The sequence below is a fragment of the Balaenoptera musculus genome, chromosome 3, assembly GCF_009873245.2.
Source record: "Balaenoptera musculus isolate JJ_BM4_2016_0621 chromosome 3, mBalMus1.pri.v3, whole genome shotgun sequence".
Classification (NCBI taxonomy): domain Eukaryota; kingdom Metazoa; phylum Chordata; class Mammalia; order Artiodactyla; family Balaenopteridae; genus Balaenoptera; species Balaenoptera musculus.
This window is the reverse complement of record NC_045787.1, coordinates 125,085,081-125,109,263: the sequence shown is the minus strand read 5'-3', so window position 1 is coordinate 125,109,263 and position 24,183 is coordinate 125,085,081. Positions and strand designations below refer to the sequence as shown.

Below are 24,183 nucleotides of genomic sequence, written 5' to 3'. Positions count from 1 at the left end.
CAGTCTGGACTCTGTTGCTCATCAGCATGGGACCCCAGGCCCAGGGCTGTCCACGTGAGGGACGCCCGTCCCCTCCTCTAAGGACAGCTGCTTCAACCACGGCCTCCCACGTCCAAACCCCTGGACAGAGCCCTGAGGCTGGTCTATGCCAATGGTAGCCCCAGGTCAGTCTCTCTGACCCTGGGGCCCAGGCAGGTGGTAGAAAGGCTGGAAGCTTCAAGGTTCACCCGTGACAGTGAAAGCAGAGCAATAGGAAAACAGCTACCATTCCCCTGTGGGTTTCTGGGGCTTGCTGCCTCATTCACTCATGGAGGGGCAGTTAGTGCAGTGGCTAGGAGCCTGGGCTCTGGAACTGGGGCTGAATCCCAGATCTCACATTTATCAACTGTAACAACAATACCTACTTCATAAGGTTATTGTCAAGGACTGAGTTAACATATGTAAGATGCTTAGAAAACAGTGCCTGGCACCTAACAAGCACTCATTACTACTACTACTACTACTACTACTATTACTACTACTATGATTCCTGCTATGATGGTGATGATGATGAAGAAGATGGTGATGGTGATGATGGTGATGTTGGTGGTGGTGATGATGGTGGTGGTGATGATGGTGGTGATGATGATGGTGGTGGTGGTGGTGGTGATGACGATGATGGTGATGATGTTGATGTTGATGGTGGTGGTGGTGGTGATGATGATGGTGATGATGGTGGTGGTGGTGATGTTGATGGTGGTGGTGGTGGTGGTGGTGATGGTGATGGTGATGGTGGTGATGATGGTGATGATGATGGTGGTGGTGGTGATGATGGTGATGTTGGTGGTGGTGGTGATAGTGGTGATGTTGATGGTGGTGGTGGTGGTGGTGGTAGTGATGATGGTGATGATGGTGGTGGGGGGGTGGATGATGGTGATGACGATGGTGGTGGTGGCTGTGGTGATGATGATGATGGTGGTGGGGGGGGGGGGGTGATGGTGAGGATGATAATGATGGCGACAGTGGGCAATTCCTCCCCCGCCTCCCTTCTCCTAGCACATATGTACTGAATGGCTACTCTGTGCTTAGTGTTGTCTGGGCACTGGTAACACAGCATCCCAAGACTGGTACAGCCCCTGTCCTCATGGAGTTTACCCTCCAGTGGAGAAAACAATTAAACAAGGAAACAAAATCAGATCATTTCAGAGAGTGAGAAAGCCTGGGAAAAAAATAAAAGGAAGCTGTGATAGAGAATAAGAAGGTGAAGATTCATAGGCTATTTACAGTGGTCAAAGAAGGCCGCTCTGAGCAGCTAATACTGAAACTTAGGCTTGAAAGATGAGAAGGAACCAGCCAGGCAAAAAGCTGAGGAAAGAAGATTCCAGGCAGAGAGAAAACCTAGTGCCAAGGCCAGGGACAAAGAATTTGGCTGATGAGAGGAATAGAGAGGCTTTGTAAATACTGCCTCAGGTAAACCCCACAATAACCTCTGCGGGGAAGGATTCTATTCCCATCACCATTTTGCATTTGAGGAAACTGAGGCTCATAGAGGTTGACCAACGTGTCCTGGGTACGTTGCATTCATTCACACAGCAAATCCAGGGCAGAGGCAGGGCTTACACGGAGCACAGCACACACACATGAACCAAGAAGCTTCCTTCCCTGATGTCTCAGACGTAACACGAGGGTCAGCGTGCACACTCCCAGCCCACCGACAGATACCAGCCCACCAGCCCTGGGGCACAGAGATCACACTGCTATTAGGTGAGGCACCAAGCGCCTCATTCAGTAAACCCTGGCTGCTGGGCCTGTTCTGGCAGGAGGCAATTCTGTCACATGATGCCTTCCCCAGCACTCTTTCCCATCCCAGGTCAGGATGTTTATCCTTTCTTCAGGAAGTTCATTCGAAATACACACGTCGTGACGGCCTTTTGGCTGCACGAAATCTGTTCCAGGCCTTGCAGCCGGAGCAGCAGCTGAGTAATTCGAAGGGGGTACATGGGGAGAAGAGAAAAAATGTGTTTGTAATTTTGGAACAGAACTAAGAATAAAAGAAAAGGTCAAAAGGTTTTGGTTGAGCCTGACCCGGGCCCTGGGGATGGGAGTCCAAGGGCAGATCCAGGCCCAAGAACTCTGGTTCGGGAATGCAATCGGGCTCAAGTGGCAGCCCCTCATCCCCATCCTCAGGCCAGAACCCCAACCCTGTGTTCCCAGAGCAATCTGTCCAGCCTGATGGGGAGTTAAGATCTTGGGACCTGGGACTCAGGGACCACTCTTGGGGCTGACCGTGGCAGCAGCTCTGCCACTGACAGGGTGATCCTGGGCAAGTCATTTCCCTCTTCAAAGCCTTGCTGATTTCCGGTAAACGGGAAGACAGGATCCCTGGTTGGCTTCCCTCCAAAGGCTACTAGGAAGGCCAGTTTGGAGGCAGTGACACAAGGGCTCTGTGCAATGTTCCTGGGTCTAGCTCAGTGCCTGGGGCATGGGAGGCTCCAGGCAGATTTGCTGAATGGAAGAATGAGTGAACCGAACAATGAACTCTGACCACTGGGGAGAGACTGAGATTAGCGTCTCAAAAAACAGATTCTAGACGGAAGTTATTCAGAAACGATGTCATCAGCACTGGATGGAATGAGGGTTCCCTCTTTCACAGGGAGAGGAGCATGGCCCAGAGATATTCTGAATTATCACAACTATCAGAGCTGGAAGGGCCTTCAGGGATCACGTAGTGACCAGGGATGTCAAACATGCAGCCTGCGTGCTACTGTCCCCATCCCTCCCCCCAACCCCGCCATGTCGCTAACCAATGTGGCTCTTGTTCCTGCCACCTTTCTGAACACAACCCTCCAGGCAACACCGCCGATACACCTCAGTTGGAACTCATGAGGAAGCCTATTTGCCATTCTTTTGGGGGTGGGGGGAATGAAGGTCCAGGAAAGAGACTTGCCAAAGTCACACAGCAAGTCAGGAAGGGCTGGGGAGGATGGTCAAGGACTTACTAGGTGCCAGGCATGGTGCTGAAAGGAATGCCAGATGGCAGAGACCCCAAGGAGCTCCAATAGGTTGAGTAAAAACAAAATGACTGACAGAAGGTCTCCTCGCTCTCTCCTCAGCCCTCCCTGGGCTGCTCCAGCTCTGGAATAGCCAGGCAGGGTTGTGGGTCCTGACCCTGTCTGGGAAGAAAGTCCATTCCTGCCCTCGGCATCGTGCCATCAGCGCCCTAGGATAATACATCACAGGGAGCCATGCCGCCCCTCTCCTCTTCCCGGGCCCATTAGCTCAGCTCTCCCGGCTCCGCTTAGAAACAAAGCGCAAATTAACGGAGAGTTAATCAGCTGAGGCAGGGATATTAATAGACTTGGCTCCACCCCCAACCTTCCTGAGCTCTCTTAGGCTGAAGGAAAAGGAACCTGCAAGAAACCTGAGGGAGAACGCTTCATTCTGAGTGCCTAGAGGAGCTTGAAGGAATGACACAGAACAGAATTTAGGCTATCAGGGCCAGAAGAACACTCAGAAATCGTCTGCCGTTCCAGGGCTCAACTGGGGTGCAGGAAACCCAGGAAATCAGTTTCCCTTCCTTTTTTCTGGGGGTGGGTCCACAGATGTCATCAGGGTCTAAAAGGACCCAGTGACTCTCTCCCTACAACAGATTAAGAACCACTGATCTGATCCATGCTCGTTCTTCACTTCTCACCTGGGGAAACTGAGGCCCAACAGTGAGGAGCTACTAGCCCAAGGCCACATGGCACACGGTGATAGAACCAGACACCGGCTTCCTCCAAAAATACTTACTAAGTTTAGCCTATTGTGACCCTGGCCCTAGGGACTCTGGGCACACAGAAACGGAAGGCGCTGTCCCTGCCCCCAAGCAGTTGTCAACTCTTGTAAGGGTAGCTGTTCTCCACTCTCCCTGTTTCCATAGTGATGGTACCACCTGACTTGTGAGAACACGGCTCTGACACAAGGCAGCATGGCTCTATGACTGCCACTGGTCAGCTAAGGACTCTGTCCCAGTTAGTGGCAGAGGGGGTATTAGAACCTCTGGCCCCTGTATCCCAGCTCAAGGACTCTGGAATGGGTCGTGTCTGGTCCTCGGCAGGAAGGAAACTATTACAATCAGTTTCTTCATTCAACACATGTGATTGAGTCTTTTCGATGCGCAAGGGCCCCACAGAAAAACAAAACGCTGTTTGTCCTCAAGGAGCTCGAAGTCTGAAGGTCACAGGCATGCACGTACACAGGATGGGAGCCCAGAGAGGAAGTGACTGACCACCTGCCTTAGGAGGGGCTAACATGACAGCTGGGTGTCGAAGGATTTATTCATATGATAAATATTTTTTAAACCCCAAGAAAGTGCCGGGCTCCATGCAGAGCCCTGGGGATATAACAATGCACATCGCTGTATCAGCCCCCAAGCTCAGGGGCTTTATGATGGGGGAGGGGGGAGGGAGGAATCAGGCACTAATCACATAATCACTGCACAGAGGCGCACCGGTGTGTAATGGGTGGAGCAGAGGTGGAGTGCGGGCCATGAAGGGGAGAGGGGCTGGGTGGGCAGAGTTCTGCCTCAGTCCTAACCATCTGTGAAGATTCTCCTGCCTTCCTTGCTGTGCTAAGAGCCCAAGGGCCATACCAAGGCTGACTTGTGTCTGAGACCATTTCATGCACATAGTAGGACCTTGGCAGGAGCTTACTAGTGGGTCTGGCCAGTCTCTGAGTAGGTGAGGCCTGTACAGTTTAGGTGGGGATGGTCTCCCCGCAGCATCTAAACCCCTCTCACTCATCAGCTCTCCATAACCTGAAAGCATTTCCTGGAAGTTGGCCCCCTCTGAGGGAGGGGGTAGCATAGCGTAGTTAACCCCATTGTTGTGAGAAAGAGTGGAGGTCCCGGAAAAGAGCCAGAATTAGAGCCCAGCCCTCCTGATCCTCATAGGGTTGGCAAAGAGGTTATACAACAGCGAGGGGTTTGGGGTCCTGTGTTAAGAGTCTACACTCTGACCCTTCCTAACTCTATGGCCTTGGGCAAGTTACTTAACCTCTCTGACCGTCACTTTCCTCACCTGTAAAATGGGTTACTGATAGTTTTTCTACCGACAGGTTAGAATAATCTTGGGAAAAATCCAACTCCTTAACATGGCCCGGAAGAACCTGCATGATCTGGCCCCTCTTAGCCCACCTCCACCCCCCCCCCAACTATTTCCTGGCACTTTCCCCTTAGCTACTGCTCCAGCCCTTCGGGTCCCAACACAGCAAGCTTTCCTGCTTCCTGGCTCTGTGATCATCACTCATCATGTGGCTCCTCCTCCTCCTCCTTCAGCTGAAGCAGCTCCTCCTTGGAAAGGCCTTTCCTGACCACCCAGCCTTTAGATGCTCTTCTCATCCCAGGTTTATTCTTACTGTGCCCATGTCACAAGTGACCACTGTTTGTTTATGTATTACCTGATCTAGGGTCAGTCTTCCCTCTAGACCATAAGAGTCCACTGTTGAACACAGTGTCTGACACATACAGGGAGCTCCATAAACATTTCTAGAAGGAATGATACAATCTGTCAGGAGTCCTATTTGAGATGATGTTCATGGCACACTGACTTGGCACATGGTATGTTATTATTATTGTTGTTGCTGTTGTTATTATTATTATTATATTGCCAGACATCATCATCATCATCATCATCCTGCCAGACAGACACAGGGAGCTATGGCTTCTTCCTCCAATCTTTATAGGGGAGCATATTTCAAGGAAAGAATAATGAGTCCAAATGTACCCATCACCCAGCTTCAACGTGGGCAATCATATTTCACTTATTACCCTCCATGCCATGCACCCACACCCACAAACACAAATGCATGTAGGGATTGCTTTATTCTGATGCAAATCCCAGACATCACATTACCCCATGTTCGAGGGCTTCTTAAAGGAAATGTGCCTCCAAAGCTGAGAACAGAGGCAGATGCATAGATATGCACAGATATGCACTGCGGTTCTTGACACTGCCTCTTTTTAAAGAACCTCTAGGCTCCAATTGAAAAATGGAGATAACTATACTCCTGTATGTGAGTTGTTAAGAAAATTAAGTGAGTTAATATACACAAACAGGGACAGTCCTGCCACAGAGAATGTGAGTCATTCCCATTATGGCGTCAGCATGAGAATGTGAGTCATTCCCATTATGGCGTCAGCATGGTTATAAAGCTCTGGCTCAGGAGCCAGGCAAACTGGGTTTAAATCCAGTTCAGCTACTGACCAGGTAAATCACCCTAGGCCCGTGACTAAACTTCTTCAAGCCTCAGTTTCCTCATCTGTAAAATGGGGGAATAATCACACCTGCTTCACAGGGTGGGAATGAGAGTTCAGTGTGACCACACAGGGAAGGGAGGCCTTGGAACCCGCCTTGGCTCACAGAGGGACTCGGTTCTGACTGGGGGCATAGAGAGAGCAGCTCTTCCGAGCCCTCACTTCCCAGGGGTGATAACACAGCCTGGCAAGGGGGCAAGAGCTGCCCAAGATCAAGTGCAGACCCGGGACATGAGACAGGGTCCCAAGAGCTTTGGTGGATGAGGAGACTTCTTTGCATAAGCAAGTGTAGAAGAAGATGGCTCAGGGCAGAGCCAGGCTTTTAGGGGCAGAGAGAGGCAGTGAGGTTCCGGAGGGCATACCTGGAAGAGCTCCGGATCGTCAGGGCTGTACTGGCTGGGTTCAGTCTCGGAGTTCTCCGGGCGCCACTGCAGCTCCTCAAAGCAGGTGGCTGAGTCAAAGTCGCTGGCGTCCAGCTGGGAGAGGTCTAGCTCCGGAAAGTCAGCGCAGAGTTGCTCCTCCCCAGATCCCCCGCCCTGAGGAGACAGGAAGGAAGGAGGCGGGTCAGAGCTGGGCTTGGTTAGACCCCAGCAGGGACCCTCTTACTCAGGATGCTGCCAGTCTGAACCTGTGGCTGCCTTCGTCCGAGGGCCGATTTTGCCAAGCGACCAAGAAATGTAAAGCCGCATCCTCTTGCAACTGTTGCACCTACCATGAGCTAAGTCAGGCCCCGGCAGTACAAATCCCCCTTCCTGCTGCTCCGTCCCCGCCTCCTCTGCACTCCTATACACCCCTCAAAGCCCCGCCCGCGTAGCACCTCTATTCTCTTACCAGAAATATTTTGTTGAAAACTTTATTACAACCTATAAATGGAGATCTATTCCTTTATACAACTGCTTCCACCTGAAAGGGGATTTCCGGAAGGCAACAAGCCCTCTATATGAATAATGAAACAACAAAAAGCAGTAATAACAAGAGATGACATCATTGAATGATTGCTGTGTTTTGGAAGAACACTCACCCATGTTCCCAGGAATATTTGTAATGTCTAAAGTGTGGAAGACCACCCATCAGTAGACAATAGGTAAGTAAAGCTATAATCACCTATATCATAGAACAGTGCTGTAGAAAAGAATGAGGCCGTTATGTATGTTCTCCATGGCATGTTAAATAAAATACTAAACTGCAGAATATCAGCAGGTAAAATATTACCCCACATGTGTAAAGAGAATGGGACAGACTCAAACTACACACTTCTCATGATAATACGTATGAGAATACTGTGCCAGTACACAGGAAAAGGTCTAGAAAGCCATAAACCCACCTGCCAGTGGTGGGTTGGGTAGAAAGGAGTCATGGAGGACCTGGTAACAGTACCGACCGAACTGGTGCTTCTCAGAGGGTGGTCCCAGGACCGGCAGGGGCAGAACCACCTGGGAACCTATTAGAAATAATGAAGATTCTCAGGCCTAACCCCAGACCTATGGACTCAGAAGGTAATCACCTTCTCACCCTGGTCTCCCAAGTTTAACAGTTACCAACAGAAGGGCTGCCTTGCAGATTCAGAAACAGCCTGAGTGGGGAGGCTAACACAGAAACAGGATACCACAGGCTCTGGGGTCTGACAGACCTGAATCATAATCCCCATTCACCAGCTGTGATGCCTTAGGCAAGTCCCTTCACCTCTCTGAAGCTCAACTGTCTCATCTGTAAAATGGAACAACAACTGTCTCATACAGTTAATATTAAAGGAGGCAGTGCGGTAGCCTGGCTTGGTAAGTTGCTCAATAAATGGTAGTGAGCAGTAATGACAACAAATTTCTAAAAATAATAAGAACAACAGAGTTTCATGGCAGGCAGAGGAGGGTGGAACCTCTTTAGTGAAGAGAGACAGGCTTGTGTGACACTTAAGAGAAATAGGTTTTATCCAGACCTTTTCCTTAATTGTTCCCACTTACTAGGCCTCATAAATTATGAATAAATGTATATTATTAGCTCAACTTGACACAGGAAAAAGGCTTTTATCCGAATTTGGGTCAAATGTCTTAATTGGCATTTTGCAAGAATCCTGCACACACGGGCAGCACCGGGGCTGGGTTCTCCCAAGCAGCCAGTCCCTGCTCTCAGGCCAGGCAGAACGGTGCCCAGAGAGTATGTCTCCAGGGACATCCCTGACCACGCCTGCCCTCCATCTGCCCGGTCTTTCTCCAATCCACTTGTGTTCAACATCCATGAATACTAAGTCCTGCGTCACTCCAGTGAGGATTCTCAGCCCCCTCCTGGGGCTGCCAATCTTCCCCTGCCCAGTTGGACTCTGGGGGTACAGTGGTCTTGCCTGTTCTAGACGGATGATTGGTTTGTTTCTAGTTTTTGGCTGTGATGAACAAGCCTACAATACTTGTGTACAAGTCTTTGTGTGGACCTATGTTTTTATTTCTCTAGGAGTGGAATTGCTGGGTCCTATGGTAAGCGTATGTGTGACTTGATTAAAAACTACAAAATTGCTCTCCAAAGTGGCGGTGCCATTGCACACTCCCACCAGCCGTATGAGTTTCTATAGTTCCACGCCCTCAACAGAACTTGGTGTTGTTAGTATTTAAATTTGAGGCGTGCATGATAGCGGGGGCCTACAAGCGTTTATTAAATGCTACTGTGAGCCAGGCACTGTGATGTATAAGACTCAGTTCTTTCCTTCATTTGTTGACATCTCAGTGGGGGAAGAAAACACATAAATATTTCATTACAGATTGTGCTAGTGCCACGAAAGAAACAAACCAGGTGCACTGATGGAGGACAAGAGAAGGAGGGGAATCTACTTAGACGGGGTGACAGAAGGCTTCCTGGAGGAGCTGACGTCTGGTTTGAGACCTGAAGGAGAAGCCAGGCAGTGGAAAATGTGGAGAAGAAGGTTCTAGGCAGAGAGGACCCAGCAAAGTCAAAGATCCAGATGGGGACCAAGCCTAGAGAATGGGGCACTGACCAAAGGCCAGTGAGGCTGCAGCTCAGCCCTAGAGTAGGGGGAGGGAGAGGATGCCTTCAGAGAGGCAGGTGGAGGCCGGGTCAGGTAGGGATTGAAGGGATTTGGGTTTTACACCAAGTGTGATGGGGGTGGGAAGCAGGCAGATGGGTTAGGCCGGTGTAGCATCCAGGAGAGGAGCAGGTGGTGGGGCTGGGAGGACAGCACCGAGGGCCTGTGGAGCAGGAGGGAAGGCCAAAAGTAGACAGACAAGGATGCTAGGCAGCTAGGGCCTCCCTGGCCAGCAAAGCCCCAGCTATAAGCTCTCTGGGGAGCTCTTTCTATATGTTCTAGAACCAGCCCGTGCTAGTAACTCAGAGCAGCCACCTCTACAGGACTTGCTTTTTGAGTCTTAGAAACAGCTTTTAAATCAGAGTTCCAGAATCCCAGACCAGCCAGGAACCAGCAGCCCTGAGAGGTTGTCCATGCAAGTCTTTGTGGACAGTTCGGGAGACCGAGGCGCCTTCAAGAACTAGTTATGGATATGTGTGCACAGTGCATGTGCGTGCAAGGAATTTAGACTTAACTTCTAGCCCTTCACAGACACAGCTAAGAACTCCTGACCTGGTTGGTCTACCTCCTTCACTTTGCACCTATGGAAACTGAGGCCCAAGGAGGATAATGGATTTGCTCAGGGTTATCCAATGAGTGTCCTTCCCATGAAAGCCATGCCCCCTCCTTTACAAAATGCCCATCAAGTAGCCATGACTACTGCACTTACTGATTACCCAGAGCAGCTTGACATACTCAAAGTGTACCCAGGGCATAAAAATAAAGAAACCTCAGCTTCAAGGCCTTGTCAATTAGGGATGAGGCCACTCTCCAGCTAAAAACCATTAAGCATTGCATTAATAGTGATTTCTCTGGCCCTCTCCATATTTAGAGAGGCTTTTGAAGGGGTGCCTTGGGTGACCCAGCTCTCTTTGAAAGGTCTGACTTGAGGCCTTCCTGCTCTGTATTGGGCAGCCCCAGCAGGACCCACCCATGGAATGGGAGGTGGGGGGTCACAGCACAGGCTAAGCCACTGCTATTACTGAGCACTTTCTATATGCCAAGGGCCACACTAAGTGTCTTATATACATCCTCTCAGCAGATTCTTATAACGACGCTACAGGGCAGGGGTCACTGTCCCCATGTTACTAATCAGGAAACTCAGAGATCCAGTCACTTGTATTAGTTTGCCAGGGCTGTCGTAAAAAAGCACCACAGACTGTGTGGCTTAAACAACAGAAATATTTTTCCTCCCAGTTCTGGAGGCTAGAAGTCTGAGATCAAGATGCTGGCAGGGTTGGCTCCTTCTGAGGCCTCTCTGGTTGGCTAGTGGATGGCAGCTTGTCCCTGTGTCTCTTCCCATTGCCTTCCCTCTACGTGTGCCTGTCTCTATCCCAATTTCCCCTTAGATTAGGCCCACCCTAACGACCTCATTTTAACTTGATTGCCTCTGTAAAGACCCTATCTCCAAATAAGGTCACATTCTGAGGTACTGGGGCTTAGGACACCGAGATACCTTTGTATGGAGGACACAGTTCAACCCATAGCACCCAGGGTCCCAGAAAGGTAAAGCTGAGATTCAAACCCCAGGTCTCCTGGCTCCCTAACAAAGCCTGTGCCATTGCCCGACATCCTGCTTCTGAACGTGAGAAGGAACGTTTAAGACCATTTATTCCCATTTATGGATGGGGAGACGGAGCTTTGGGAAAAGTCTGAGAAAGACCCAAGTCACTGGGCTAGTTTGTAGCTGAGCAGGGACAGGCCTGGGGCCACATGTGCTGCATTGTGCACCAGCCCCGCATGCACAGCCCCCTGTGGTCCCCACCACCAGTCTGCTCACACCCCTGACATGCTCGGGACACCCCCCTCTGGTTGCTGAACCTTCTGTATCCATTCCTCCAGGGACACCACACTGCTGATCTGAACGGGCTGTAGCTGCCCCAAGCCAGGGAGATAAATGCCCCGGCAGTGGATTAATGGTGCTTCATCCAGATTCTAAGTTGTTTCACTGGAAGCTTGGGTATCTTGTCGCAAATCGATTCCCTGTTTAAGAAAGAATGCATCTTCAGGAAAAATTGGTGGCTCCGCTTTACTGACTACAATCAGCAAATCACCTAGCTTAGTGCCTGGCCCAGAGTACATTCTCAGAATTACTGAGTGGAAGGAAGCAGGAGAGGGGGAGGGGTGGCTGCACTAACAGAACTTGGGTTCTGGGCCTGCTCGCACTCACTCTGCATCCTTCAGTGGGTCACCTCCTCTCTCGGGTTCTCACTGCCCCCTCTGGAAAACAGACCATCAAACACAAAGACCCTATGGACCCCTCTTGCTCAAGCATTTGCAAGTACAATTCCGCACTGCACTTATCCAGTTTCTGTGATCCACATAGGCTTGGGGTAAGTATTCAGGTAGAATAAATAAATGAATTTACAGAGGCAGAGACAAAGACGCAGAGAGAAGGTCTGTATTGAAATGGAAGGAGGCCTAGAGAAGAAGGACAAAGGGCTAGGGCTGGCTTGCCTACTAACACTAATCCTTTGTGGTCAGGAACCTAACTTTTGCCGCCTGAGTTTCTATTGACAAAATGGGGATAATAAAAAAGAATCCTATCTCACGGTGTTCTTAGAAAGATAAAACATCACAGGTCAGGAGCCTGGCAGGTGTCAGACACCCCGTGAATGGTGGTCACAGATACAGCATTTATAGTTGACATTCAAGTGATGTTCACAGCTATGGTCTCATTGGTACCTTCCCAAGATGCAGGAAGTAGGCAGTGGTCAACGTCCCCACTTGACTGATGGGAAAGCAGGACATCTCAGAGGGTCAGTGCTTCATGAACTTGTCCTCTGACCCCTCTGCTCAGTCCTAAACCCTCTGATGCCCTCAATCCTATGTTCCTTCAACCTCCACCAGCCCCCATTCCAGTGTTACCATCGCTTGTGGTTTCTCTTGGCGGATGATCTTGCCCTAACAGCCAGACCACGCTGGCTCTCTCCTGGCCTGCCCTGGAGGGTGGGAGCAGGGCTCCCACCCAGGCCTCACACACTTCTTTACTGCCATCTTGGATGCCCTAAGTACTGCCCTACAAAGCGTCCTTCACTGACAAGAAGTTGTATTTGATGGTCTGGGGCAAGTTTTCCCTTTAAATTACTGTTAAGAATGCCCAGACTGGCCTGGGCATGAGATCTGATAGAGTGGTAGGTACCTGGCACTCGGCTCACCTTTCCTACCTCCCTAACTTGGCAGATACCAGTAACCAAACACGGCTCTACCTCCCACTGAGCCCCGAGCCTTCACAACCTGGAGCCTTACCAGCCACTGCTGATTCATTAGACCCAGCCTGCTCTAGACCTATGACCCTGTACCTCTACTCGCCTTCTAGGAAGGAAGTGAAGTAAGTATTCATGATGTCCCCACAAAGCCATTCCATACACAGATGTTTTCCTTTTTCCCCTCCTACGTCTGTTATTTGGCTGGCCTCCCACCCATTCCCCTTCCTAATGGTGGCAGCCCACTGATCTCCTTGGGGAAGTCATCCCTCCCCCGAACCCAGGCGGTCCAGGTAAGCACAGTCTGGCCAATTAAAGGGTTTCATCCAGTGACCACAGCAACTGGTTCACAGGGGTGGGTCAGAGTAAACACCAGGAATGTGCTGGAGCGTGTGGACAAGGGTGCTCAGCTGGTTGAATTTAATTCTGGAGACGCTGAGAGCCATCTTTGCTTCCACCTGGGAAGAGCCTGCCCGAGAATGAAGCCAGCACAGGGAATGCAGAGTCAAGAAGCAAAGAGAGATGTATTCCCGATAAAAATAATTTAAACACTTGGATACAGCTGTGCCTGAAGCCAGTCTATTCCCTGTGCTCCACAATTATGTGAGTGAATAAGGTCCCTTTCCAGATTATGTGCCAGCTGGAGTTTGTCACCTATCAATGAAAAAGTTATGACTGATTCATCTCTCTTACATCCAAAAAAAACAAAAAACAAAAAACCTAAGCTTCCCACTGTCTTCCAAATTAGTACAAAACTCCTGAAGATGCTTCCAGGAGAACAGTAGGAAGAGTAATTGATTTTTAGACCTCAAAGAAATACTACAGCATCCTCATAAGACTCAGGAGTCATAGACACAAAATTAAGCTCCAGGAAGAATAAGTAGAAAACACAGGGGCTCTGAGCTCAGCCTAAAAGAACAAAACACCCTGAGCTTAAAGATAAGTCAGACCATTGAAAGGATCTCCCGCCAAAACACTCAAGGCTAAGTGTCTCAAAACATCATGGAGGCCCTTTCCACGCAGGAGCATCTGGCCCCAGGCCTGCCAAGCACAAACTCAGTGATGCTCAGCGCTTTTCAGAGGGGCCCCAAGCCCCAGCTACGCAGCTACCTGCTCAGGGCTTAGCGTAAGGTGATCTGACAGAAGGTCACCAGGCCTGGCAAGAGTGGGTCCTCCAGCCCAGAGAGCAAAATGGGTCCAGTGCTCAGAACTGGGCTACAAGGCCAGGCCGGGAGGACGACCAGCTACCAGTGACCTTGGGAAGGCAGCTCTGCTTGGTAGGCGAGGCAATAGGATGGAGGAAGTGGGGTCCCTGATATTTCTAAGTGCCAATCAGCCCTGGGATATCCACCTCAGGATGTGAGGGAGGACTCAACGTGGAGCTTGTCAAAGTCTTCATCATTTTGGGCAGTTTTCTGTTACTTGCCACCAAACCTAATCCTAACCAGGCCCTCTCAGGCCTTTGGTACAAGAGACACTCCCCTAAGCAACCGCCCAGGTTAACCAACACCCTTCATCCCCTCCTGTAACAACACACATTACTAAGGCCCAAGGCGCCCCAGAGTCTCACAGACAACCCTCCAGGTCGTGTACACATCTGTCTCCAGCAGCTGGGTTTTTTGTTCAATGTCAGTTGTGTTTCTTCCCAAACCCATTTGTTACTATAATTACAAAGTTTTTTGTTTTTTGTTTTTTTTTTGGGGGGGGATGGTGGCACTCACGCCACCTGCAGCATCCTAGTTCCCCAACCAGAGATCGAACCCGTGCCCCCTGCACTGGAAACGCGGAGTCCTAACCACTGGACCACCAGGGAATTCCAATAATTACAAACTTTAATGAAATCGTTCATCAACAGAAAATATGAGTATAAAAGAAGAGAATGCGATGGAAACTAAGTTGAAGGCTGTGGAAGGACTCAATAAAGTTGAGCTGTTTTTAAAAAAAAAACATACAAAAACCCTGCTGTCAAATTATGTGTGGGTGAGCTAACAGTGAAAGATTAGGGAGGCACTGGCAAGAATCTGAAGGATTCTGCGCTTAGATTGCTTGACGAGAGTCTAAATTCTTAATCCAATTGAGTGAATCCCCAGTCTGGAAATAGGAGCCCTGGCAGCGTGGGTGTGGATCAGGCAGGAGAGAGAGCTTGGGATTTCAGCATCGGCAGCACAAGCAGTCCTAGAGCAAAAGACTGGCAGTAATGAATGTGCATGCCATATGGCTTCATTAAACAACAACGTTAGGTATTATGTTTTATGATTTCTTACTCTCACTGACTTTTTCCAAGGAATTCCCCTCTCCAGCCCTCCACCCACCCCACCAACCCCCAGCTGTAGTTCCTGCTCTTCATCGGATAAGGTGGCTATTGGACATGGATTGCAGCCTGCATTGTATAGGAAATAAATCCTTACAATGGACTCCCAGAACACAGAACTGGGGCTTTTGGCACTGGAAGAGCCTGTGGAAATACTTCTAGAGATGACTTTCTTATTTTGCAGATAAGGACACTGAGGCAGACAGTCTCCTGGGACAGGTGTTATCTTGGGCATCTCCTTTCCTCCTCTCTGTTGCCTGCAAGCAGCCCCTTATCCAACAGAGATCCCTAAGGTCTCTCAGAGCTGTGCCTGGGCCAGGGTACCTGTGGTGGAGCAGCTCCTGGCTGTCTTGGCAGGTGGTGGGCACTGAGGTCTCAGAGGGCACCATTGGCGCCCCACACCCCTGCACCCCACTGTGGCTGCACAGATCCTGGCACCTGTCAGCCAACACAGGCTGCCCCTGGCCCGGGAAGGTGGTGCTTTTGTTTACTTTAAAACAGTAAAATGGTGAAGTATATTCTGTGACACGAGTGAGCGAGAGTGAGTGAAGGTGTTTCAGGGGCAGTGTCGTCCGCTTACTGTGTTCGCCTACAATTGCTGTCAATTTTGTGCACTTGAATTCAAGGGCCTCTTCAATTCACCGGAGAGCGGCAGGAAAAGCGCTTTGTGAACTGCGAAGCGTGTGCAGGTATCCACCTGCTGTTAAGACTGGTTAACAGTCCCTTTCCATCTCCAGGGACCAGCCTCCCTCATGGAACTGCTGTGTGGCTTGAGTTTCCACCCTGGGGCCCCTATGCTGGCAGCTCCCTCGGCCTGGGATGCCTCCTCTCTCTTTCTTCTGAGCATGGCTGGTCCTTTCTTATCAGCCCCATCCCAGATTAAATGTCCCTCTGAGATGAGCCTTGCTGATCACTGTATCCTAAAGTGGCTGCCCATCTCGCTCCCATCACCTGCTCTAAGTCCCTCAATTAGCACGTTTCACTCTCTGATATCCCCTCCCCCCTTTGCCGGTATTTTTTTTTTAATTGTGGTGAAATACACATAATATAAAATTTTCCATTTTAACCATTTTTAACTAGGCAATTCAGTGGCAGTAAGTATATTCACATTGTTGTGCAACCATCACCAGCGTCCCTCCCTCTTCAGAACTCTTCCCCCTTTTTCATTTATCTACTTGTGTACTGTCACCTCCCCCGGCTATGAGTTCCATGCGGGCAGAGGCGGTGTCTGTCTTGTTCCCCAGAGGCTGTATCTGTCTTGTTCCCTGCTGTTTCCCCAGCGCCTAGCACAATGCCCAGCATATAGTAGCTGCTCAATAAACAAAATGAGATCCATGTGGAAGTGCCCTGTATACTGTAAAGGGTGGTACACAAGAGCAAGAGACTGCAACATGGACATTTTTTCCGTACAGTCCCAAGACGAGGCCAAATTGCCGGGCAGCCTCAGTTATTCGACAATGATTGTGAGTTCTGTCCAACTCTGTGGGGGCAAAAGCATCGAGAGCTCCTTTCTTTCCTGGTTCCAGGCCCCTCTGAGAGGCCAAGAATGAAGATATACGATCACACAAACCACCTGACATTGACACTCACCATTTCAACACATCAGCCCTACCCAGAGCAACATTTTATTAGTCGCTGAAGGGCAGGCACAAAAATAGACTGCAGGGATCAAATGCCACCCTTTGCAGTGGTTGAAAGGCCCTGGCATATGACGACTTGAGGCCTGGGGACCCGGGGAGGGGGTCCTCTGTCACAGGAGTGCACAGATATTGGAAGCTAGAATCAGGGCTGGGATTAGGCTGAGGTGAGGGCACCAGCCTTGGGCACCAAAAAATTCAGCAATCAAGACAGATCATATTTAATGCAATATTGTGAAAACAATCAAAATTAATGCCCCCTAAAAATCCATGATGAGCAACATATCAAAATTCTAAATAAAGACAAGGTCAGTGGTACTGATTTTTCCTTTTGCTTCAGGTGACTATTTGGCTCTGCAGGGCATTCTTCCCTCCTTTATTTAAAGATGTGGTGTGTTCAAAATGGATATTTTGGCATTGACTATTAACATATTAACTAACATTAACTATTGCAACACATGTAAATGTTGCATTAAAATATGATTTATCTTGATGACTGAGCTTTTTGGCATCTCCTTAAATTTTTGTGTCTGAACCGAATGTCTCCTTTGCCTCACCCTAATCCCCACCTGGGTGGAATGAGGGTGAAAGAGTTACTGTATGCTCAGGTGACTGAAATGAGATCAGATCCCGTCCTACACCCCTTCTCCCTGGGGCCTCAGTTTCCACATCTCTACAATGGAGCCCATGACCCTAGGGTAGCTGTGGAACTGTCCCAGTCTTGTCCAATGAGGCATTTGGGATGGGAAAGTAGGAAAACTCTAAAGTGCTGGCTGCGTGTGAGGAAGTGTTGTTACATTTTTATCAAAGGTAGTAAATGGTCCATCACAATGGTGAGCAGCATTCAGCTTTGAGATGAGTTGCAACACACTTGCCTGATTTATAATGAAAGGAGTGAAGTTTGCTAAATGAATAGGTTTTACTTAAGAGATTAGAGCTGATTCACGCTTCTCTCAGCAAGCAGGCTCTCCCCTCCCATTCCAATGCCTTTACTGAACAGGAAGGAAGGCAGAGGGCTACAGCTAGCCCTGGGAAAGCACCCACTTCACGCAGCTGAATGGGGCGACCCCCAGCTCCCTAATCACGCTGCGGGATCCTAACCTAACAGGCGCTCTCCTTTCCCCGTCACATTTTGCGGGGTTCCCTCAAAATCAGAATATGCCCAAGGGCAGGGCAAGAGGGACTGGCATGCGTCAGCCATCCTCAGGTGTGAGATGCATGAAGACATGCCTGGGAATGGACAGTGGTGACGTTTGTACAAAACCATGAATGTACTTAATGCCACTAAACTGTACACTTTAAAATGGCCAATTTTACGTTATGCGTATTTTACCACAAAAAAATAAAAATAAATTTTAAAAGTCCCGGAGTCCTAAAATAAAGTGCCCGGCACACTCCTTCTGGAGGTGTTCTCTGGGGTCCTACAGTGTCCATGTTCTTTGGTTCTATTTATGTGCCTCTTGCCGTGGCTGGCAGGAGACACGGAGGGAGCTGGGCCAAGGCTCAGCTGAGAAGCCCTTTTGCCTGTTAACACTGTTATAAATAACGCAGAAAGAGGCAGAAAGAGGGTCCTGGCATGAGAGTGAAGGTCAGGCAGCCCCTTCATGGCATTTGAGGAAATGTCACGCCCATCGGGCCAGCAAGGTGCCGGCTCACATCTCCAGCCCCACGCTGCCCGGGGCGGACGGCAGCCGTGCCGGGGAGCCCGCGGAGAGTCACTCCCGCTCAGGAAGGGCAGCCCCAAGGTGGCCGGCTCCCGGGGGTTCGAGCAGAGAGGGGACCACGGGGTGGATGGAGGAGCAGAGGGTAGCTGAGAATCCCCCAGCCCAGTGGGCAGGGGCTAAAGTCAGCTTCCCAAGAACCCAGGCCAGGGCTCAGCCACCAGCACACCAGCCTCGGCTTGTCAGCCGGTACACACAACCCGCCGAGGGAGAGATGACTCAGCAACGCTCAACCCACAACTGCCCCCGCTGCGGCCGCTGCACAGCGTGGGAGCCAGGAGGGGCCTCGCGGCCCATCTGGTCCTGTGGTTCCCACGCTGGGCTCCCTGGGGAACCCCCTGCACGCTCTCCACCCCCGCAGCCCGCCAGCACCCTGGGCTTTGAAGTGGGAGGGGTTATGAGGGAGTTCATTAATTAGGTTTTCCATTTTTATTAACTAAAAACCATACAGTGGCAACCCATCCTACTCCTATTTAACCTGAGTGAATTCAACATTATGAGCCTGGCAAAAACCAAATTTCTGTTTCTTTCTTACATGTTAGAAATACGATGACATTCTATTTTGCACAGAATTTTATTTTTTCCCATACCCACACACTCTTACCTATTGTTCATACACGCTATTTCATCAGCAATTTAAGGGCTTTACGGAGTTCATTTGAATCCTCAGACTAAGGAGCCACTTCCCAAGTTAAGTGGTATCCACCACTCAGAGCCCAGCAATGTGGGTATTTCCGTATTTTACAGATGAAGAAGCTGAGACTCAGTGAGGTAACGTGACGTTGCTAAGCAGAATATGAATGTTTGAGAGTCTTTACGGGCTCAGGAAGCCCAGGTAACAAGTTGCTGTGTAGACCACAGAAGAGAGAGCCGAAGCTGGGTCTCGCCCACCATCCCCAGGATGCTGGAGGCATAGCTGAGACTAGGGGCCGTCGCTCACTCGCCTGCTTACAAGCCTTGACTTGTCACTGCCCTTGACAAAACCCCAAAGTCCTCACCGGGCCTGTGAGGCCTGGCGCGGCCTGAGCCTGCCGCCTCTCCCACCATTTCCTGGGCCCTCCCGTCCTCCCGACGCTGCAGACACAGCAGCCTTCTTCTCCTGGAACAAAACTCTCTCGGCTTGGGGTCTCCACCTGGGACACCTCCTGCCTGGTCCTAGGCCACTTATCCAGCACTGGGTCTCAGTGAGAGAGGCCTTCCCCAACACTCAACCCCCTGAACACTATGGATTATGTCCCCATGTGTTATCCACAGCATGAACCCAGGGACTGTCTGTCTCCCCTCCAGAATACCAGCTGCACGACGGCAGTGGTCCAGACTTGTCCTCTGTTGAATCCCAGTGCCTGGAACAGTGTCTGGCACGGAGTAGGTGCTCACCAAATCTTTGTGGGATGAGTGGAGGTAGCCCGGGGGAGTAGAGCTCTGGTTTCCCACGTCAGTTTAGGCATCTCTGCCTCACACTGTTGTGAGGCTTGCAAGGTCTCCCTCTCACGCACCCGCCTTTCCTGGGGGGGGCGGGGGGGGGCTGTCCTTCTGCATCCATTTATTCCCTTAAGGAAATAAATTTCACAGTGGTCAGATGATGAGAAACCCAGACCCATGGGCTCCCAGATGAAGCTGGTGGGAAACAGATTCTCTCTGGCCCCAGCAGGCCCTCCCTGGTCATGTGGTCAGTGAGGGCCCACTCACTCACGCCCCCCAGGCCTGAGGCACTGGCTCCCTCCAGCCACAGTGAACCTGCCTCATGTAGAAGTATGTTCACCAGGCATGTAAAGCGAATTTGTGTCAAACAAATCATACCTTTCCATTCCCTTCTTCTTAAGTAACAGGGAGGTGGCCCACAGGGTGATATTGCCACTGGCTCCCCAACCAAAGCCAGGGCCTTAACAGTGGAATAACAGGCACCTGACCTAGGAAAGGGACGCCATCTGACGATGCTTGGTTATCACCCCAGCTTGCAGAGGAACAGGCAGGAAGTGGGGAGCTCTCCAAGAGAGAACAGTGAGATCTTTCAGGGAGTAAAGTTCCCATCACACCTGCATGTAAGTGCCACTTGAACCCACATCTCTGACCTACTAGGTTCCTTCCACCCTGCCAGGATTAGGAATCCTGGGGCTCATAAAAATCTTTTATGCCTGTAAACTAGACATTCTCCCATTTGATCCTCACAACAGGGCAGAGGTTAAGCCATTTTTCTGATGGGGAAGCTGAGGTTCATAGAGGGGAAGTAACTTGCCTAAAGTCACCAAGCAAGTTAAAGAGAGGAACAGGACTAAAACTCCCAGACGTCTGACTTAGTTGAAGCAAAAATATCACTGATTAGGAGGCACAACCTTGAACTCTCTGCACTACTGGCAGTGGGGACCTTGGACGAGTCCCTCTACTTCTCTGAGCCTCAGTTTCCCTATATTCCAAAACCGGGCAGGCTTGGAGACCATGGTCAGTCAGCTGGGGCTTCAGGACATGTAGGGTCAGCCTGTGACATCCTGGGCATGGTAGCAAACCCTCAGGTGCCCCATCAGCAATCCTTAACAAGGGGGAAAGATGGTGGAGATGGAGGTGATGATCACTGAGGGACACGTCACATGGTGTGTATCTGCAATGGTGTCATGGGAGGACATGTGGGAGATCTGCTAGCTCCTCACTCTGCCACTCAAAGAGCGGTCCACAGACCAGCAGCATCAGCCGGGCCTGGAGCTTGTTCAATTCTGCAGAATCTCAGGCTGAATCCTCCTGAATCCGAATCTGCACTTTAATAAGATCCCTAGGTGATTCGTAGGCACATTAAAGTTTGGGGAACAAAAAATTTTAAATCAGACCAATTGTAACATGTGACCTTTGGTTCAGCACCTAAATCCTTCAAGCCCCAGCATCTGCATCTGTAGAGTAAAGATAATAATGTGTACACTTCACGGGACTGCTGTGAGCGTTACGTAAGATCACACATGCCAACAGTCTAGCCCAGTGACCGGCAGGTAACAGCTGCCCAGATTGCTAGTTTCTTTCCTTCCTGAAAGGCCAGAAGGAAGAAGGCCTCTGCTTCCATTCCAAGTCCTGCCTGTACATCTGGGAGGCAAGGAAAAGACCCCCATGGGGCAGCAACAGATGGGGACAGGGTGGGAGCAAAGGGAAAGGAGGAGAGCAGAGGAAATAAAGAAGCAAAATAAAGACAAGCAGCCGAGACCATCTGAATCCCCAAGAGGCAGATGAACATGTGAAACCCAGAGACACAGCCGTTTCAGCTCATGTCAGAAGCCAAAGGGCTGAGGATGGAGGAGCAAGGGCCACTGGGTTGTGTCCCCTCAGGTCACACACTGCCTTTCCAGCCCAGCTCTGAATCAGTTCTTGTGGCCAGGGTGGACACAGCGCCAAGGGTCACTGGAGCAACCAGACAGAAGCTGGGGGCTCAGGCTGAGCCCTGAGAAGGGTCAAACTTGGCTGGAGGACAGCAATCCAAGGGACTGTCAACCCAGAGGAGCTGGACAATGTGGGGCTGAGCTGTGTGATTTTGGCTGAGTGATTTAACCTCTCTGGGCCTCAGTAGAATGGGAGATAGTAATAATAGCCTTAGGGTTCTTATGAGGATTTAATGAGAAGAGCTTGCATTGTGTCTGGTGCAAAGTAAGTGCTCAAAAGATAACCGCCATTCCTGAGATTATTACACAGGAGACCTGAAGCAACTGCTGGAACAGAAGCAGCCCTCTGGGCTTCTCGAACTTCCTCTACACCCAATCACTGTGTTAACCCCTTCAAGCTCAGACTGACCCAGTCCACACCACCATCAACGCACAACGTACCGGCAGCCACGGCTTCCTGCTTCCACCCCAGCCCCCTCCAGGCTGCTGGACACAGCACAGCAAAGTTCTCAAGATGCAGATCTGACACTACTGGACCCTGTTTAAAATCCTGCTTGCCCCCAATTCCTCCCAGATAAAGAGCAAAACCCTTCATGAGGCCTGTAATGTTCTGCGTGATCTGGCTTCTGTCTACCTATCCGGAATCATTTCTTAGCATTTACCCACCGTCTCCCCAACTTTAAGCCACTGGCCTTCTCTCCACCCCTGGCACTTGCCAGGATCTCTTCCCCCATAGGACCTTTGCATGCGCTGTTCCCTCTGCCTGGAACATCATCCCACACATAGATGCTTTGTCCAGTTATCTCGTACCGTACCCTTCACTCTTTACCTCCTCGAGCTTTCCTTGAGCCATGCAGACCACACAAGGAGCCCGGTCGTACCCTCTCCCAGCCTTCTGGAGGTCCTGAGCCTTCCTTCAGAGCTTATCACAGTTGGTAATTTATTTGCATGGACATTTATTAGTGCTCACCAATGTATCCCTGGCACCTGGCACATAGTAAGTACTTAATAAACAAGGAGAGTAAGTGAATAACCTCATTCGCTGGCAACCATCTCACCCCTCTATCCAAGTCCCACCTTCCCTCTCACCTCATCCCCTAGGCCTTAACTCTCCATATACACACAGGACAAACCCCAGGGCTCCCTGATCCTCAACCTCCATCACTGACTTGCAGGACTGGTGCCAGAGATCCAAACGTTTCTAGATCTGATTTTCTTGAAAGCAGCTTTGGGCTATGGCCAGGGGAGGCGTGCGCTGCTGGCCTCGGCAGTAAACGCTGATGAAGCTGTCTGGACCAGCTGAGCTGAGATCAGGAAATGCCAAGATTTAAAAGCATCCGGAACCCATTTATTTATTGTTGTTCTTGCACTTCCCGGCTATTTTAAGCTTCAGATCAATCAGATCCTCTCTCCAAATATCGCTCCAGAATCAGCCAACATGCACCTGGCCCTACCTGTCACGGCCCCATCTGACACACGACCTCAACAACAGCAAAAACAGGCAGCTGTTCTTGTTTATTGGGTACCTCTGTGAGTGGTAAGTGAAAGTCGCAAACAGTCTCAAAGGGAGGTAGTATTAGCTCCATTGGGAAGATGGGGAAATTGAAACTCAGAGAGGTGAAGAAAGTGGCCCAGGGTCACATAGCTAGTAAGTGCCGGAACTGGGATTCGACCCCAGATCTTCCAAATCCAAAGGTCAGCCTGGGCTCCTAACTGCTCAGCAATACTGCTTCCCTCATTCCCCTGCCAAAGCTCTTCATACATACTGTGGGGTTTCTCATCTTGCCCCTGTCCTTTCAGCCACTTGCAAGGACCATCAGTGTTCTTACGCCATGAGTCAGAGGCACCCGCCCCCATGAGCGTTGCGATGGGAAGGAAGGTCGCCAAGCTGGGCTGTTAAAAGGGGAAGGTAACGTTACATCATCATGTTTGTATTTTTTTTGAAATGATGGATGGATGGAAAGATGGACAGATGGTTCATATATTCATAGATTATTGCTAGAAGAACACAAATGAAAGTATCAAGAGTTTGGGGGTTTTGGGGGAGTAAAGAATAAGGAGGTGATTGGGGATAAGGGATGTCAGAGAATATTTACTTTCTATTTTATGTCCTTCTTAAGGTTTTTATTTTTCTTTAGTCATGCTTCAACCCATCCTTCAAAGGCCAATTCACAGGCCGCCTCCCCCATGGAGCCTACCCTGATTGCCTCCACCTGTCCCTCCTCTGCATCCCTACCACATTCTGCCTGCATCTCTCAGGGCACTTAGGCCACTGAGCCTGCATCCTCAGTGTGCACATACCTACAGGAGTCCCCAGCCAGGCAGGAGCTCCAGGGCCCGGATCAGTGTCACGAGCTTCTGGGGTCTCCCCCAACACTGAGCCTCTGCCGAGGCGGGGGAGTGGAGAGGCCTGGTGAATGAATAACTATTTTGCTTTCTATCTTGGTCCACGGCCTCCTGAAGCCAAGGAAGTTGGAAACTCTAAAATGGAGCTTGGGGGTGGGGAAGAGAAGAGGAAAGCAGAGAATCAGAGGGTAAATTCAGCTCCCGGAAGCCTGCCCAGCGCGCATCCCTGGCAAATGACTCAAGCACAGCTTATGCCAGCAGACAG

The 24,183-nt window shown here is 50.3% G+C and overlaps 1 protein-coding gene across 1 annotated transcript in view; it reads right to left on the bottom strand.

Moving 5' to 3' along the window:
* Nucleotides 1–24,183, bottom strand: part of PPARGC1B (PPARG coactivator 1 beta) — a 107,082-nt gene that overhangs the window by 22,330 nt on the left and 60,569 nt on the right. Inside the window, exon 2 of the mRNA XM_036846488.1 lies at nt 6,637–6,810. Within this exon, the coding sequence (XP_036702383.1) occupies nt 6,637–6,810 (174 nt within the window). The remainder of the gene's footprint in view (nt 1–6,636; nt 6,811–24,183) is intronic.